The sequence below is a fragment of the Epinephelus moara genome, chromosome 10 (genome assembly GCF_006386435.1).
Source record: "Epinephelus moara isolate mb chromosome 10, YSFRI_EMoa_1.0, whole genome shotgun sequence".
Lineage (NCBI taxonomy): Eukaryota > Metazoa > Chordata > Actinopteri > Perciformes > Serranidae > Epinephelus > Epinephelus moara.
The window spans coordinates 8,261,470-8,275,985 of record NC_065515.1 but is presented as its reverse complement, the minus strand read 5'-3'; the positions used below and the strand labels follow the sequence as shown (position 1 = coordinate 8,275,985).

At 42.5% G+C, this 14,516-nt stretch overlaps 1 protein-coding gene across 2 annotated transcripts; it reads left to right on the top strand.

The window, feature by feature from the left end:
• Positions 1–3,124: 3,124 nt before the first annotated feature.
• Positions 3,125–14,225, top strand: amotl2a (angiomotin like 2a). Of its 2 annotated transcripts, none has more exons than XM_050054766.1 (11): positions 3,125–3,346; positions 4,095–4,885; positions 5,036–5,180; positions 6,816–6,960; positions 7,047–7,139; positions 9,827–10,122; positions 10,319–10,509; positions 10,612–10,713; positions 10,808–10,968; positions 11,860–12,048; positions 12,226–14,225. In XM_050054766.1, the coding sequence occupies exons 2-11, from the start codon at positions 4,167–4,169 to the stop codon at positions 12,300–12,302; spliced, it is 2,118 nt and encodes a 705-aa protein (XP_049910723.1). In that variant the 5' UTR covers positions 3,125–3,346; positions 4,095–4,166; the 3' UTR covers positions 12,303–14,225. The 2 variants fall into 2 exon arrangements, with proteins under 2 accessions (XP_049910723.1, XP_049910722.1); XM_050054765.1 differs by having other exon boundaries at positions 5,033–5,180; positions 12,226–14,224.
• Positions 14,226–14,516: the final 291 nt, after the last annotated feature.

Below are 14,516 nucleotides of genomic sequence, written 5' to 3'. Positions count from 1 at the left end.
TACGTTTATGTTTGTTAATAATTCCTGTTTATTTAACTATATATTTGTTAATACTACTGTTTAAATTTCTTATATTTTCACGTATCTTTCCTCTCTTGCAAGGAGCACCTGTAACATAAATAATTTCCCCTCGGGGATCAATAAAGTATTTCTGATTCTGATTCTGATTCTGAAAAAAAGTAAAAGTTGGAAAATGTCTCCTGGGCAGACGTGGAGTAGTGAGGAGGTGCAGGCATATAAAATTGGTGTTGCTCCATTGTTTTTGTGGTGACCAAGCCGGCTGGAGGGGATGGATTTCCATTTTCGGTCCTGGCCAATCAATGAGCCGGGTTTTCTTCTTCCTCATGCTTTTTCCCTTCCTGGTCAGTGGTCGTTTCGGGCAATACCGCCCCCAAACGAGCAGCTGTTGCAACTGCGTGATGTTGTCCAGGAGGTTTGGTCCGCTTTAAAAAGTGCAGTGTGAAAGTGAACCGAACCAAATGAAGGTGTGAAATTTTTCATTCCCCACCCAATTGAACTGAGTCCCCTGGACTATCCCGGTGTGAATGCGCCCTAAAAATAAATTAAACGATGGATAAATTAGATTAGATACATTTTTTGTGGTAATTGAGACCACACAAATTAAATTTCAAGTGTAATTAGGTTCATTTTGTCTACTCAAAATAGATTTTAAGACTATGTGATGACTTTTGAGGTCTGATATATTTTTAAAAATGGATTTAGGACATTAAGAACCTCAGACACGCTGTACATGCAACCAAAGCCTGCTCAAATGTGAGTAGTCAATACTTCTCAGACCACAAACTGAAAACAGAACACTTCTGATACCAGAATATTGTCCCGTAAGAGAATATCACGCTTCTTATCAAAGTCAAGTAAGCGAATGAGCAAACTGTCCAACTAATCCTTGAGCAAGCTGCAGTGCTGTACATTATAAAACCCTGGTCCATAAAGCAACAACACAATGAAAGGTGTTTTAAACCTCTTGCCTATTGTGTCGACTGAAATGACAGAACCTGTAGATTCTTATCAGTTGTTGAGGCAATCAGCATTCTTCAGCAACTGTTGGACTTCAACTGCCATGCAAATCAGCAGGTGTATGTTTGCCTGAGAGATAAAGGAACCTGCACTTTTTCTGCTGACGGACTGCACCGCCTTAACAAGAGGAGACTTGTTTACACTCAACAACCTCCACCACCATCAGGATGATCCTTTTCATGCAAAAAAAAGAGAAGAGGCTGTAATCAATGACATTACTATCCAATACTACCGCCCAACCCCCACTGCCAGCTGATCCCAGGGTCTCCATCCACGTACATGTGTGTGAGTGTGAATGAAGCGTATAGCTAGTGGTGGAGGGAAGAACAGCAGATGGCAGGGCTGCCCCCGTCATGTCTGCTTTTTGGGGGAGAACAATGCATCTCTCAGAGTTCTTATTAAAGGAGGGGAAGGGGATTTCAGTCCACGGACAGCTGGCAGGCAGCGTGCCTCACACCCGCCCCTCTCCCTCCGTGTCCACACACAGACACACACACTCTGCAATTAACTGGCACGGGCCACGGCTTAAATATTTACCAGGCACATGCAAACAAAAGGCTGCTTAAGAAATAATGATTTATCCATGTCTCAATTATATTACGGCACTTTTTTCATCACTGTAGTTATAATAACATCTCTGACCAAATCTGTGTAGGTAAAATCCACCACACACGGTATATCAGCTTTAATTATCACAAATTATAATGACTTTTCCATTCAATAACATATCTGTTCATCAATTATAGTGTCATTATCAGTTTAATATTCCATTAGTTGAGCAAAATAGTATTCACCAACATTCTTTTTAAAACTGGGGATGATTTGGGACATTTGTTTGGCAAAATTGTTATTTTGTTTTGTTATTTAGGTTTTCAAATGTAAGAATTTGCTGTTTTTCTTTGTTTTCCAAAAGACTTTGGCTTTTGGGACTCTTGGTTGGACAAAACAAAGAGTTTGAATACATCACTCTGGGGCTTCTGGGAATTTGAGATGAGTATAATCACAATTTTCTGACATTTTATAGACTAAAAGATATTTCAGTGGATATGGAAGTGCATTGCATTCACCTGAGATAAAAAACCTGTTCTGTTTTTCTGAATTAAGAAGATTATAATCTTGTTTTTTCAGGAAAACGAGAATTGGAAAGATTATTAATCCAGTTGATTCATTAAAAAATAGCAATTATGTTTCATAAAAAGTTTTTTTTTTTATATAATTCTGAGAAAATCTTGTTGATTTAGAAAAACAGAGCCATTTTTCCCATGGAAACATTTCTCATAAATCTGAGACAATAATCTTTACGAGATAAATTTTGAGTTATTTATGAAAAACAAGCAACTTTTTTATCAATGAAATGATTTTTCCAAGTGAATGCTTCTGTAAATAACCTAAATAAATCAATAACAAAAATCTTTTCAGTTATCATAGGCTTTTTTTGTGATGAGAGATTGAGACTGTGTCAGTGTTTGTCAAATATCACTTTTATTTTAATAATAAGAATAATAAACTGTATTTGTGTCGCACTTTTCAAAACACAGCTACAAAGTGCTTCATGGGACAAATAAAACAATACACCATCACAATAAAAACGGCAATAACATTGAACATAGGCTAAGACTAGATAAATCAAAGTGTGTATGAATAAAATAATAAAATTGATAAAAGAAGGGTAGACAGTAGACACACACCAGATTTACTGTAAAAGCTGTTTTGAGCTGTTTTGATTGATGATACATACCTAAAGTACTTTAGTAAAACCTTTATGACAGTTAGGTTGTAATGTTTACTGAATTTTGTGATGTTTTTAATCTCCTGCAGTCTGCAGTAACATCCCTGTGTTGCACCTCTGAGTGTAAGGACTTAAACCTCCATAACATTAGGAGCAGGGACTTTAAATTCCTCAAACCACAACACAACAACAAACTCTTTTGCATGATACAAGCAGCCAGCTGAGGTAATGTGCTGCTGCTCTCAATCCAATTTTTGCCCCCTCCTCCTCCTCCTCTCCTCTCCCCTCCTCCCCTCACCCTCTCCACCTCCTCCCCTGTGCTCTGCTTTTGATCCCACAGGGACTTGGAGCCTTTACATTCCAGTCATTCCAGCCGCAGCGAACAATCGGCCCTCAGTTATTTATTCGTGCAGCTCAGCCTCGGTCCGCTCAGTCTGCTGCTACCAGTCAGTGCGCACACGTTCATGGAGGAAACCGCAGGAAGAGGATCAGGAAACTTGTGGACATTGTTGAACTGAGCGCAGCATACTCTGAGATTAAACCACCTTTAACTGTTCCGACTGATGAGAATTTAATTTGGTGAGTTTTACATTTTTATTTCCCTGGATTTATCTCCGTTGTGCTTGGATGAGAGCGAGAAGTCTCACAGGCACCGATTGTTTGCATGGCGCAGTATTGTGGATTAACTATGTGCGTTTTCAAGTTGTTTAAAGTCCAATTTATTCAATTAATCTAGTAAAGAGCGCCGCATTTACTGAGCTGGATCTTGATTTCCAAAGATATCCCAAAAGAAAAAATTAAATTAATCTCACAAAGTTGAGTTTCTGGTCAATTTAAAGCCTCTCAGGAGGATTTTATTATAATAATTCCCATAAGGAGCTTTTAGAGAACAGGATTTCTTAATGAGGCAATTTGTATGATTCAGTATGTTTCCTCAGGATCATAGTTTTTATTCAAATTTTGGAAATCAGTATTTGTTGTTGCTGGAAGTCTGCAATGTTTATAGTAACTGTAACAGCATTACACTATTGTCTGGCTTGGGAAAGTTATGCTATAAAGTGTGTTGGCAATAAAACTGGATCTGCACTGACATCACTTTCAGGGGTATTTCCAGCAGCTCACTCACAGCTAAAGTCATTGTGCAATAGAGGGGTTAGTAAATTAATTGAGAGGAATGTTGGCTTCTCCTTGTGGCTCATAGCTGAAACACATTTGTTAGAGATGGTTTTCGTGATAACAGCCTTGAAAAAATACTGAGCTCATGAGATAAAATGTAACATATGTTGTGAAGTGCTGAGTCTGATCAAGATTGTTGTCTTTTGTTTAGACGTGATTTGTGAAGAGCCCAGCTGCCACCTCCAGGCTGCTTTTTTTTTTCATTCATTTCCTTCTGACTGACATGAGAACCGCTGAAGGCTCATCTGGAACGGTCCTGCACCGTCTCATCCAAGAGCAGCTCCGCTACGGGAACCTGACCGACACTCGCACACTTCTGGCTATCCAGCAGCAGGCCCTGCGCGGAGGCAGCAGCGGCGGGGGCACCGGCAGCCCTCGCTCCTCTCTGGAGAGCCTGACTCAGGAGGAGACTCAGTACATCCAGATGTCAACACGACAGGAGCCTCAAGGCCAGGAGCACCAGGGGGACTGCTTGCACTCTGAGAGCCAGGTGTGCCATCTGTACCAGCTCCATGGAGAGGAGCTGCCCACCTATGAGGAGGCAAAGGCCCACTCCCAGTACCTGATCTCCCAGAAGGGGCAGGCAGTGCAGGAAGCACCCAGCATGGACATAATGGGGAGCCACAGTGAGGGGCAGTGGGATTTGAAAAGAGAGCACGCTCGCTCGCTCAGTGAGAGGCTCATGCAGCTTTCTCTGGACAGGAACGGACTAAGAGACAGTCTTGCTATGAGCTCCTCGCACAGCTATCCACAGCTGTATAATAATGTTGCAAACGCCGTGGCAGCTGACAGGCAAGGGGCCCAACAGTGTGTGGAACAGCGTGGGCCACCCCCGGACTACCCTCTGTTTGCCAGACTTCCTGGATACATGCTCAGCCACTCACAGGAGCACGGACAGTACTACAGAGACCCTCCTCCCCCCTTCTACTCCCAGCATCACAGGTAACAGATGGACCACACTGTGGAATTATCACTGAGTTTGGATGTCAGATAAAATGCAGCCAAGTAAACATCAGACAATATTTTCAGTCAGTGTTTCCAAGGTGGTTTTCAGCACTGTTGTAATGTATTACTCATGCCTCCCCTCAGCAGGTCTGCTCAGTCCCAGGCGGCTCACAACAGCATCGCTGCAGCCTCCAGCAATAACTCAGCTCAGAGCGACGTGTTGATGCGGGAGAATGAGCACCTCAGGAAGGAGTTGGAGGTCTACATCGAGAAGGCCGCCAGGCTGCAGAAGGTGAGAGAAGAAGGTGGCGTGATGAATGGAGCTGTTGGCTCGTAGAGGGTTTTGAAATCGTAAAAAACAATAGCTCCTTGCCAGTACATGTCAGGGTGATAAGTTGTCTGGCAGCTGAGGAGAGAGATCCTAGTGGCTGGTTCACTTCATGGAGGAGTAATGTAGACAAAATAACTTTTTATCATATTTATTTTAATAGTTTGTGACTTTCTCTACCAGTTACGACCCCGACACCTTCAGTGGTCAGCAGTCGCTATATGTTGAGCCATATGTGAGCATCTGTCTTTGTTTTTGTGGTGTGTACAGCATTGTTGGCACTAGTCGGCCAGCTTTTTAGCCAATTCAGAATACTGAATCAGCAGTGAAGCCAATCAGTGAGAGAAATCCCTCCCATTGGAAGGTCAGCTCAGTGCACGAGAAGAGAAGTGGAAGTGAGGAAAGTAAACAAACGACTAATGCTGAGTTCCATACACCTCGGAAGTTGGAGCTGGGAATGATATCACACCTGAGTTGACCTCGTTCCAGTACAAAAAGTGGGAAAACCAAGATGTGAGTAGCCATACCATTCTAGCCAGGTTAGCCATTGTTAGCAATATCTGTTAAAAACAATGCATTACGCTGTAACTTGCGCATACAAACACCATATCAAGATGTTTGCAGATAGACCGTTTTAATGAGACACAAATAAGACAGAAGTATTAATAAGCAGTATATTACTACTGTCGCTGCACGGAGCAACAACATTGGATTTTGAGGTCAGGGTCGAAGAGTTTCCCTCGACTTTCAGAGTTGGAAATCCAACTTCAGGAGTCGCTCTAGTTGGAATTTCAACTTCAAAATTCTGACTTCCCAATGCAAATTGAGCACACCATAAAGTCAAGAGGGTGTTAAATCACAACAAACTCATCATATTAGGTTAGATTATTTTTTAAGCCATTGAGCTCTTTACCAGAAATTGTACATAATTGTTTGTGGTGTTGTTTACTAGTGCACGGTAAACATTTGTTCTCCCAACATCAGGTTTTATTATTAGTTTGCTAACTGGCTAAGTAGCGCCTTGAATCTGTCCAGTTGGACCTCCGGTTTCCCTTTTTGAAGGACAAATACAGACTATTTCCTCTCACACTGGCACAGGACGTACGTGCTAGTTGGCTGTTTGCTGTGGTCTTTGTGGTGTTTTCAAGTGCAGCTATTTGGCTGAGACACAAATGACTTGAGGCGACCCAACAGTCAGCCTTCGTCACCACTACTGTAGTTGTTTGATGTCAGTTTGGTGTGTCTGGGTCTTTAGGTGTTGAGAGTTTTCTCCCCCCTCCAGCCTCTGGAATGCCTACAACACATCATACCCCCATTGTCTTTCAAACATGCTGGCATATTGCCATGAAAGGAGATAAATGCCTTGACACCTGGGACTCACAAGTGTTCACTCAGGAATGTTGATTCCCACTTTTCAGTTGCGCATAGTATTTAAAAGCCATTTGCCTGTGGGGGCAGCAATAAAGAGGAAAGAATGCATTTGTACAGATGACTAATTGCCCTTCTTGATATTAACAACTGAAACATAAACCACAACCCAGACAGTGAATGGAGATGCCTCTCCCAGAGACTGATCATCCTCTCACATGTTTTTCCCAGTTGGAGTTGGAGATTCAAAGGATATCTGAAGCTTATGAGACTCTGATGAAAGGCTCTGCCAAGCGGGAGACTCTGGAGAAAACAATGAGGAACAAACTCGAGGCGGAGATTAAGAGGTTGCATGATTTTAACAGAGACCTGAGAGGTATGTGCCCGTTCATGTGTTGGTAATGCAAAGATTGCTTTTAATGTCATCCAGTGTGTGTAACCATCATGTTTGTTTTTATACAGATCAGCTTGACTCTGCTAACAAGCAGCGAGCAGCCAAGGAGGCCGAGTGTTCAGACCAGAAACAACACGCCTTTGTTAAACTGCTGGAGCAAAGTAAGTTTATGTCTACACCAGTGTTTTATTAGAGAAGGGCTCAACACCAATACACCCCATTCCCCTACAGCTTAGCCCCTCCGTTTTGCACCTTCACATCTAGGGGTAGGGTCTCGATTCTTGTTGGGATAGGGTGAAGTGTTGGTGCTACATAGCCCTCCGAACGGAGGTTGTTCAGAGGCACAATTCTAACCAAGTGTTATGAGAAATCTTCAGCAAGATGGCTGCATGAGCAACAAAAGAAACTTACAGATGTATTTTCTCCATTTATAAAGATTTTGAAATTATGATAACCACTGGTAAGATAGGGGAAGATGCACCCCAGGGTTAGATTATATAGTACATAGGCCACAGTACTGTAGTACAAATTGCTAGCGTTATTAGCTAGCTAGCAATCATTAGCAATGCTAGCTAGCTAAAATTTGCCAACATTTTTTGCAAGCTTGCTTGAGGAAGACATCCTGAAATAAAAGTGATTAGCCTGAGGTTAAGGCTACGAGTCTTCTACAAAGTCAAATAGTGGGTTAGGGTTGAGATTTTAGGTCGTTTTAGTTAGTTACATTGTCAGTGTTGAGCTATTGCTATAGTCACGTCTGTTTATGTGAACGCCATCAAGCAGGGTCTTGAAGGCTTGTCCCATTTGATAGGGGAAAATTTCAACCAATACCCGTTGTAACTTTGTGCAGCGTGTCAAAGAGACTCATAAACAAGGGTTGGGGGTAAAATAACTGGGATTGGGCCAAACTGTCTGACAGAAAAGAATAGGAAGACTTGAGGATGTTTTCTTTTTAAATCCGATTTGACAAATCACTCTGCCAGGTGAAGCACTTAACAATGGCAGGAACATAGTTCAGCAGGGATTGGTTTCCTCCTTCAGTGAGGTGGTGTGTTATAAAAGCTGCGGTCCCACATGTCGGGACACAAATGGCTCTATCTCTAATGCTAAGAGTTGCTCTTGACACTGAGACGCCAGCTATTTTTCATAGCTGTAGTAAATGTGGCCTGGATTCCAGGAATTTTTATAGGTATTTCAGGCCGTCTCGGCATTAGGAATGCCGTCCTCCCCCTCACCTCCTCCTCCCATGCTCAGTTTTGCATCACTGCTGACTTCCCCTCCTCAAGGGGAACTAATAAGTCTGGGGCTCCAGGGCGTCCAGGCCCAACTCAACATGACCTCTGGCTTGCGTGCTCTCCTTGTTTGGGCATTTCTTTACCTCATGGTTCAATCATGATCGGCCAGTTGTGAATATTTCTTTACTCCCTTTCTGTTCTGTGCAGGGATGTGCTGCAGAGTAAACCCAACTAGCCTCAGCTTACTTGTCTTTGTGTTTGCCAAGAACCATTTTCAAGTCAATACATTTTTGTAGCATGCGTAGACATATCTGACAGTACAGATTAGTATGAAGCTGTTACATAATCAGCCATACTGTTCTGTTACACATTACCCTGCTGGAATGAAATGCACCTTCCTGGGTATTTTAAACAACCATGTGATTTTCTTGAGCTGCAAAATCAAGATCTTTTATCCATCTGCTTTTCCTGGAAACAGTTATCTTGAAACAACCGGAGCAAATCCACATTTAAATCACAATAGTGGGATGTGTTGTGTATATTTCTTTGTTACAAGGACCACTTGAGTTATATTCTGAGCTGCTTGTTTACTTCACGTCCCTTGAAGCATTCCAGAGCTTTTCCCAGTACAAAGCTATGCCTGTGTGCGTAAGTGGATAAGAGGAAGTCTGCATTCCCTCCACAGGCATGCACTCGTGTTGTGTAATCAACCCCCTTTTTAAAGTGGCACAACAGATAAACTGGTTTTCCTTTCGATAAGGTTTTTTCTATTAAAACATGGACTGGTTTTTAATCAGTAAATGAGATTTTATTATGTTGATTTCAAGTTTGCAGTACAGCCAAGTAGTTGTAACTCTGAGATTCATTTTTAGAAGACATGGTGTCAAATGGTTTGTCAGTGAACCTCATGTCTTGATGGCAGAGTGTAAATGTCTCTTGTTGGGTCACATTCCATTCAAAATGTAACTCACTGGGCTAACGTGGCGCCTCACTGACCCATCAGTAGTCACTGAATGGTCCTAATATACAGCATATCCTTCTCTGGCATTCATTTGACCTCTGTACCTGCAGGATTTTGAGGTTTTTTTTGGGATTGCTGTGGCCTAAAATACCTGATTTCACAGCAGCTTTTCTAAAAAAATTACAATGCATTTTGCAATATTTTTAGCCGTTTGTCGTTTGTTTTGGGGTTTCTTGGTAAATTAATTGCGGTAGCAGGTGAAAATTAGCAAAAAAGTTGTGATTTTTTTTTTTGTTTAATTCATAAAGAAATCGAAGGCAACTTGTTCCAGTGAGAATACAAACGCACTTTTCTGAGTTTGTGATTTCTCCTACACTGACATTACCACTAACCACCCATATTTTTTAATCTTATTTTTTATTTTTGAAGATTTTTTGGGGGGCCTTTTATTCCTTTTTTGATGGCGACAGTAGATAGAGGCAGGAAATGTAGGGAAAGAGATTAAAGGCATAACATCCAGCCCATGTTGTATGTGCCCTAAGCAATTGGCTATCGGGTCAGAGATAATAACCCACCAACTTCATATATTTCAGGATCACGTCACTTGCCTCTCCACCACCACTCACCACTTTCTCCCACCCTATCTGTATCTTAGATGAAGAGCAGCAGCGGGAGCGCGAACAGCTGGAGAGGCAGATACAGCATCTGCACGTCTCCGGTGAGGAGTGCCAGCGGAGACGGGAGATGCTGGAGCAGGCTCTGGTTTCGGTACAGGCCCGCAACCGGCAGCTGGAGGAAGAACTGCAGAGGAAGAGAGCGTACGTGGAGAAGGTGGAGCGGCTGCAGAGCGCACTGGCTCAGCTGCAGGCAGCGTGCGAGAAGAGGGAGACACTCGAACTGCGACTGCGCTCACGACTGGAGCAGGAACTGAAAAGCCTCAGGGCACAACAGGTGAGGAGAGGAAGTCATTAAACAGACTTGTGTTTCTTTGTAGATGTTAAATGAGAAGACTGATACCACTCTCAGGTCTGTACGCTACATATGAAGCAAGAGCCAGGTGTTGATTAGCTTAGCTTAGTATAAATGCTGGAAGCATACCAGCAGCTTTAAAGTCACTAATTTTCATTTGTTATGTTTATGATATCAGTCTCAGAAAGAGGCAGCTGACCCCATGGCTTCAGAACCGAGCTCCTCCACGTTGCAGCAGCAGCTGAGGGAGAAGGAGGAGCGTATTCTGGCCCTGGAGGCAGACATCACCAAGTGGGAGCAGAAGTACCTTGAGGAGAGCACCATGAGGCAGTTTGCAATGGATGCAGCTGCCACTGCTGCAGCACAAAGGTACGACAAAACATAGAGAGATATATCAAAGATGAAAATAACCTATAGTTAGAAATGTATTTAAGTTTATGGAAGTTCTTTAACAGTCTATTTTATTTGCAGAGATACAACCATCATCAAACATTCACCTCGACATTCACCAAACAACAGTTTTAATGAAGACCTGCCTTTGTCGAGTCACAGACATCAGGAGATGGAGAACAGGTATACATCCCTCCATGTCTTTGCTCCATGTACGAGCTTATGCCCACTTCTGTTGTTTGGGTTTTTGATCTAATGGTGTCTTTCATGTGTTAAGGATCCGCGCACTTCACGCTCAGCTCCTTGAGAAGGATGCTGTGATTAAAGTCATCCAGCAGCGCTCCAGGTGGGAGCAGGGCAAGCTGGAGAAACAGGGGCTTCGTCTCGCCAGATCCGTCCCCTCCATCAACACTGTGGCCAGCAGCACAGAGAGTAAAGGTGAGTACAAGATGTTTGCGCTCACGCTTCAGGCAACAGAGGGGAATTATGCATCTTAAAAGTTTGGTATTTACCAACCTGGACCCTATTTACCCGTGTTTTTGTGTCTAAGTGACGAATGGGAAAAACGTTTTTTTAAATTGGTTTGGCGCTAAGCGAGAGGCTGCAATGTAACCAATCAATGGACGTCCATTAAAGGTGTTTGTTTTTGTCACTAACAGGCTCAGACTGTGATTATAAGTGTCTGACAACATTATGGAAAGAATCCTACAGAGACAGACCTTTTTGTTTGGCGATAGCGATTTTAGGGCAGTCTCTGGTTAAACAAAAAGGATCTTACTCTTAAACAAAAAGGTCTATCTCTGTAGGGATCTTTTCCATGATGTTGTCAGACACTTAAAATAACAATCTGAGCCTGTCAGTGGCAAAAACAACTACTTTAAGTGGATGTGACGGTGCACAAATGACCGGAGTGGTTACATTGGAGCCTGTTTTGTCAATCCCTCTGCTGCGGTATCGCTCAATACTGGACCAGTTTCAAGAATTGTTGTTCCCATTAGTCACTAAGACACAAAAACATGGTAAAGGTTGGAAAATACCAACGTTACCCTTTAACGACACATGCTATCAAGCGACAACTGGCAGACTTGTCAGTGTCGCCAGACAGAATGTGCACTTCCTAAAAAAACGTATTAAGTAGGAGACAACCCCTTTCATGCCCCTCAAATGGACAACGTGTTTTTAAACTGGAATGCATATCATCTCTCACTCCAGAATAGCCCGATCCAGAATAGTCATGGGAACAACTCCGCGGGGCAGATGTTCTGGAGTGTGTAAATGTGGATGCAAGCGGGTAATTAAGCAGCCTCCTCCCTTTGTCTGCATTTGTAGGAAAGAGCCTCTCAGATGACCAGACAGGTGCTGCTGCTGCTGCTGCACTGCAACCCCAACCCCGCATGGGGCCCAGGGGACCGAGCCGAGACTCCAGCACCCAAAGTGACGAGGCCCCGCAGGAGCCTGAGCCCACAGCAGAGCCTGAGAAGCTAAAGACGTCTGAGGTGATACCAGCAGCTACAAGTGGTGGGTTTACTGTTCATTTAAGCATTTGACCACACAAACTCTAACTGTCGGCTCTTTAATCTTTATTCTATATGAGCACTATTTAAAATGTAACCAGACCCTGGATCAGGACTGACTGATCCTAACTTTATATTAAACAAGTGCTTTTCTAATTTGCTCTTCATATCTTCACTGTAGACTCCTCAGAGGAACCACTCAAGACATTCAAGAGCATCAACAGCTCAGACGCAGAGGTGGTTGAAATTCTCATTTGAGCGCTCGCTGCACAGACACAGACTGAACAGTGACAGCCAACGATGACAGAGTCTTTGGCCAAAGTCCTCGTCTACGTCTGACCACGAGTACAGAAAGACTAATCGTCCTACCTGAGCGGTTTCACCTGCATCGACATGCAGAGTCCAGAATGTGGCACAGTTTGCAGAGGAGAGCTGAGCTTTCCTTCTGCTGCACAAACTCTGACATTTGCTGCAAGAGACAGAAATATCCAAGGTACCTGGACAGTACTCTGCATTGTGATAGGAACTGGGCTGCTGATGGTGCATATACATATGTTGTGCATGTTACGTTTTGAGTTGTGTATTGTATTTATATTTGTAAATGCTGCTCATATTGTGATGTTACTTTTATGTGTGAGAGGTGAGAAGAATAAGGATCGCTCGCCTTGTTGCGCTCCACTTAAATTATACACATTTATACTCACTTTTCTGGATTAAGCGCGCAATCCTTTTATTTTTTTGTTTGGTTTATTTTGAATTTCCAGTAGCGAGCCTATTATCATGCCCTCTGAAAGTCATTGGAATATTTATAATGTAAGCATCCTCCATGTACTCATGCCATGTTTGGGGATTATTCTGTTTAACAGAGCCTGAATTAACAGTTGCTCCTCTCTTTAAAATACATTCAGGCCTCTGCTCACAGCTCAGCAGAGGATTTGTAGAACGTCTGCTCACTTCTCTCTTAAAAAAGCCCGCGAGGATTGACAGTGTTTCACAGGGGGTCTAATTTTCCAGATCCCGGGTTAATGTTGGGGGCCTCCGATGGCGACTGCCCAGCATTTCGCTCCGCTCCGCTGACATGCTGGAGCTAATCTTCTCACATTCCCCCGCTGAGGGAATGCTCCTGTTAAAGAAAAAGGCTATCTAAAGTCTGACCCCTCGCCCTTGTTAAAATGGCACGCATTCTCCACATGTTCTCTTCCTGGGGCTGGTTATTCCTTCGGAGTCGCAGTAGCTGGTTCTACTGCAAGCACAGAAATGGTCAACTATAATTGGCCTGCATGTGCTACTCTGTTTGTTGTTCCCATCACTGTGTTATATTCGGCTGTGTTTCCCCCATTGCTCAAGTATCTCCCATTTCTGAGTGGACGACATCTTTAACATGGAATCTTCTATTTATTTCTCCCTGCATAGTGTAGGATCACTGAACACTGCTGAATGTAGACTCCTGTTCTCCAGGACTGTGTTTTTATTTAACTGGAATGTGCCACAGCTCAGATTTTTCCTCTTCAGAGGGAAATGCCGCTAAGCTAATAGCTAACTGTACAGAATTGCTGAATTATCATCACTACAACATTATCAACAGGAGTTATGTCTGAAGTTACACAAATTGCATGTGAAATCTCACATTTGACTGGTATTCCCCTTCAAACTCTGTCACCATATTTCCCGTCACAGTGCGTTTGCTGGTCGATGCAGTGTGTCAGCCTGACTTATTAATGCCCTTCACTTTTTTTTGGAATGTGTTTACATGAATGGCTATTTGAAGTGAGAGAAGTTAATATATTTTGTAGTTGTTTTTTTCATTTATGTACTTTTTGTTTTCTGGTGCCAAAGATGTACTCGTCTTCTAAGTTATAACCCGTGACAAATACAAAAGATTCTGTTATGGTGCCTTGCTTCAGCTGGTTGACCCATTGTGATGTTGCTGTGAACTTTTGTAAAGGAAACATTTGTATGTATGCCTTAACATTTCACTATAATAGATTAAAATTCTTAATATATGTCTGATAAAAGGCTTCTGTTGTGATTCCTTTCACTGGTTTAATACAGTATAGGCATCATTTTATATGATTATAAAACTGTACTGAACATCTGAGGTGTCCGATAGATGTAATATTTAACGTCTATCAACTCGACTCAAGACCTTCACTGTTAGTTTCTTCTGCACCATTATTTTGCTGTGCTCCATCTTGATCAATAAAAAACAAAGTGATGTGCTACAAGTCGACATTAACCTCTTACAGTTGCCCGTTTCTAAATTTAATATATAAACTGATGCAGGAATGAATCCTAAAACATGGAAATGAGTTAGCATTTTGAACTCTTGCTTTCATCATTTTGAGTTTTCAGTTAGATGTCTGAAATAAGGTCTGTGGTTAACATAAGCTTGAGAGACTATAATGTTTTGTTCTACGACATGAAATACATCAGTAAATACCCCACTTGTGAATTTTGAAACTTCTAGGTGTC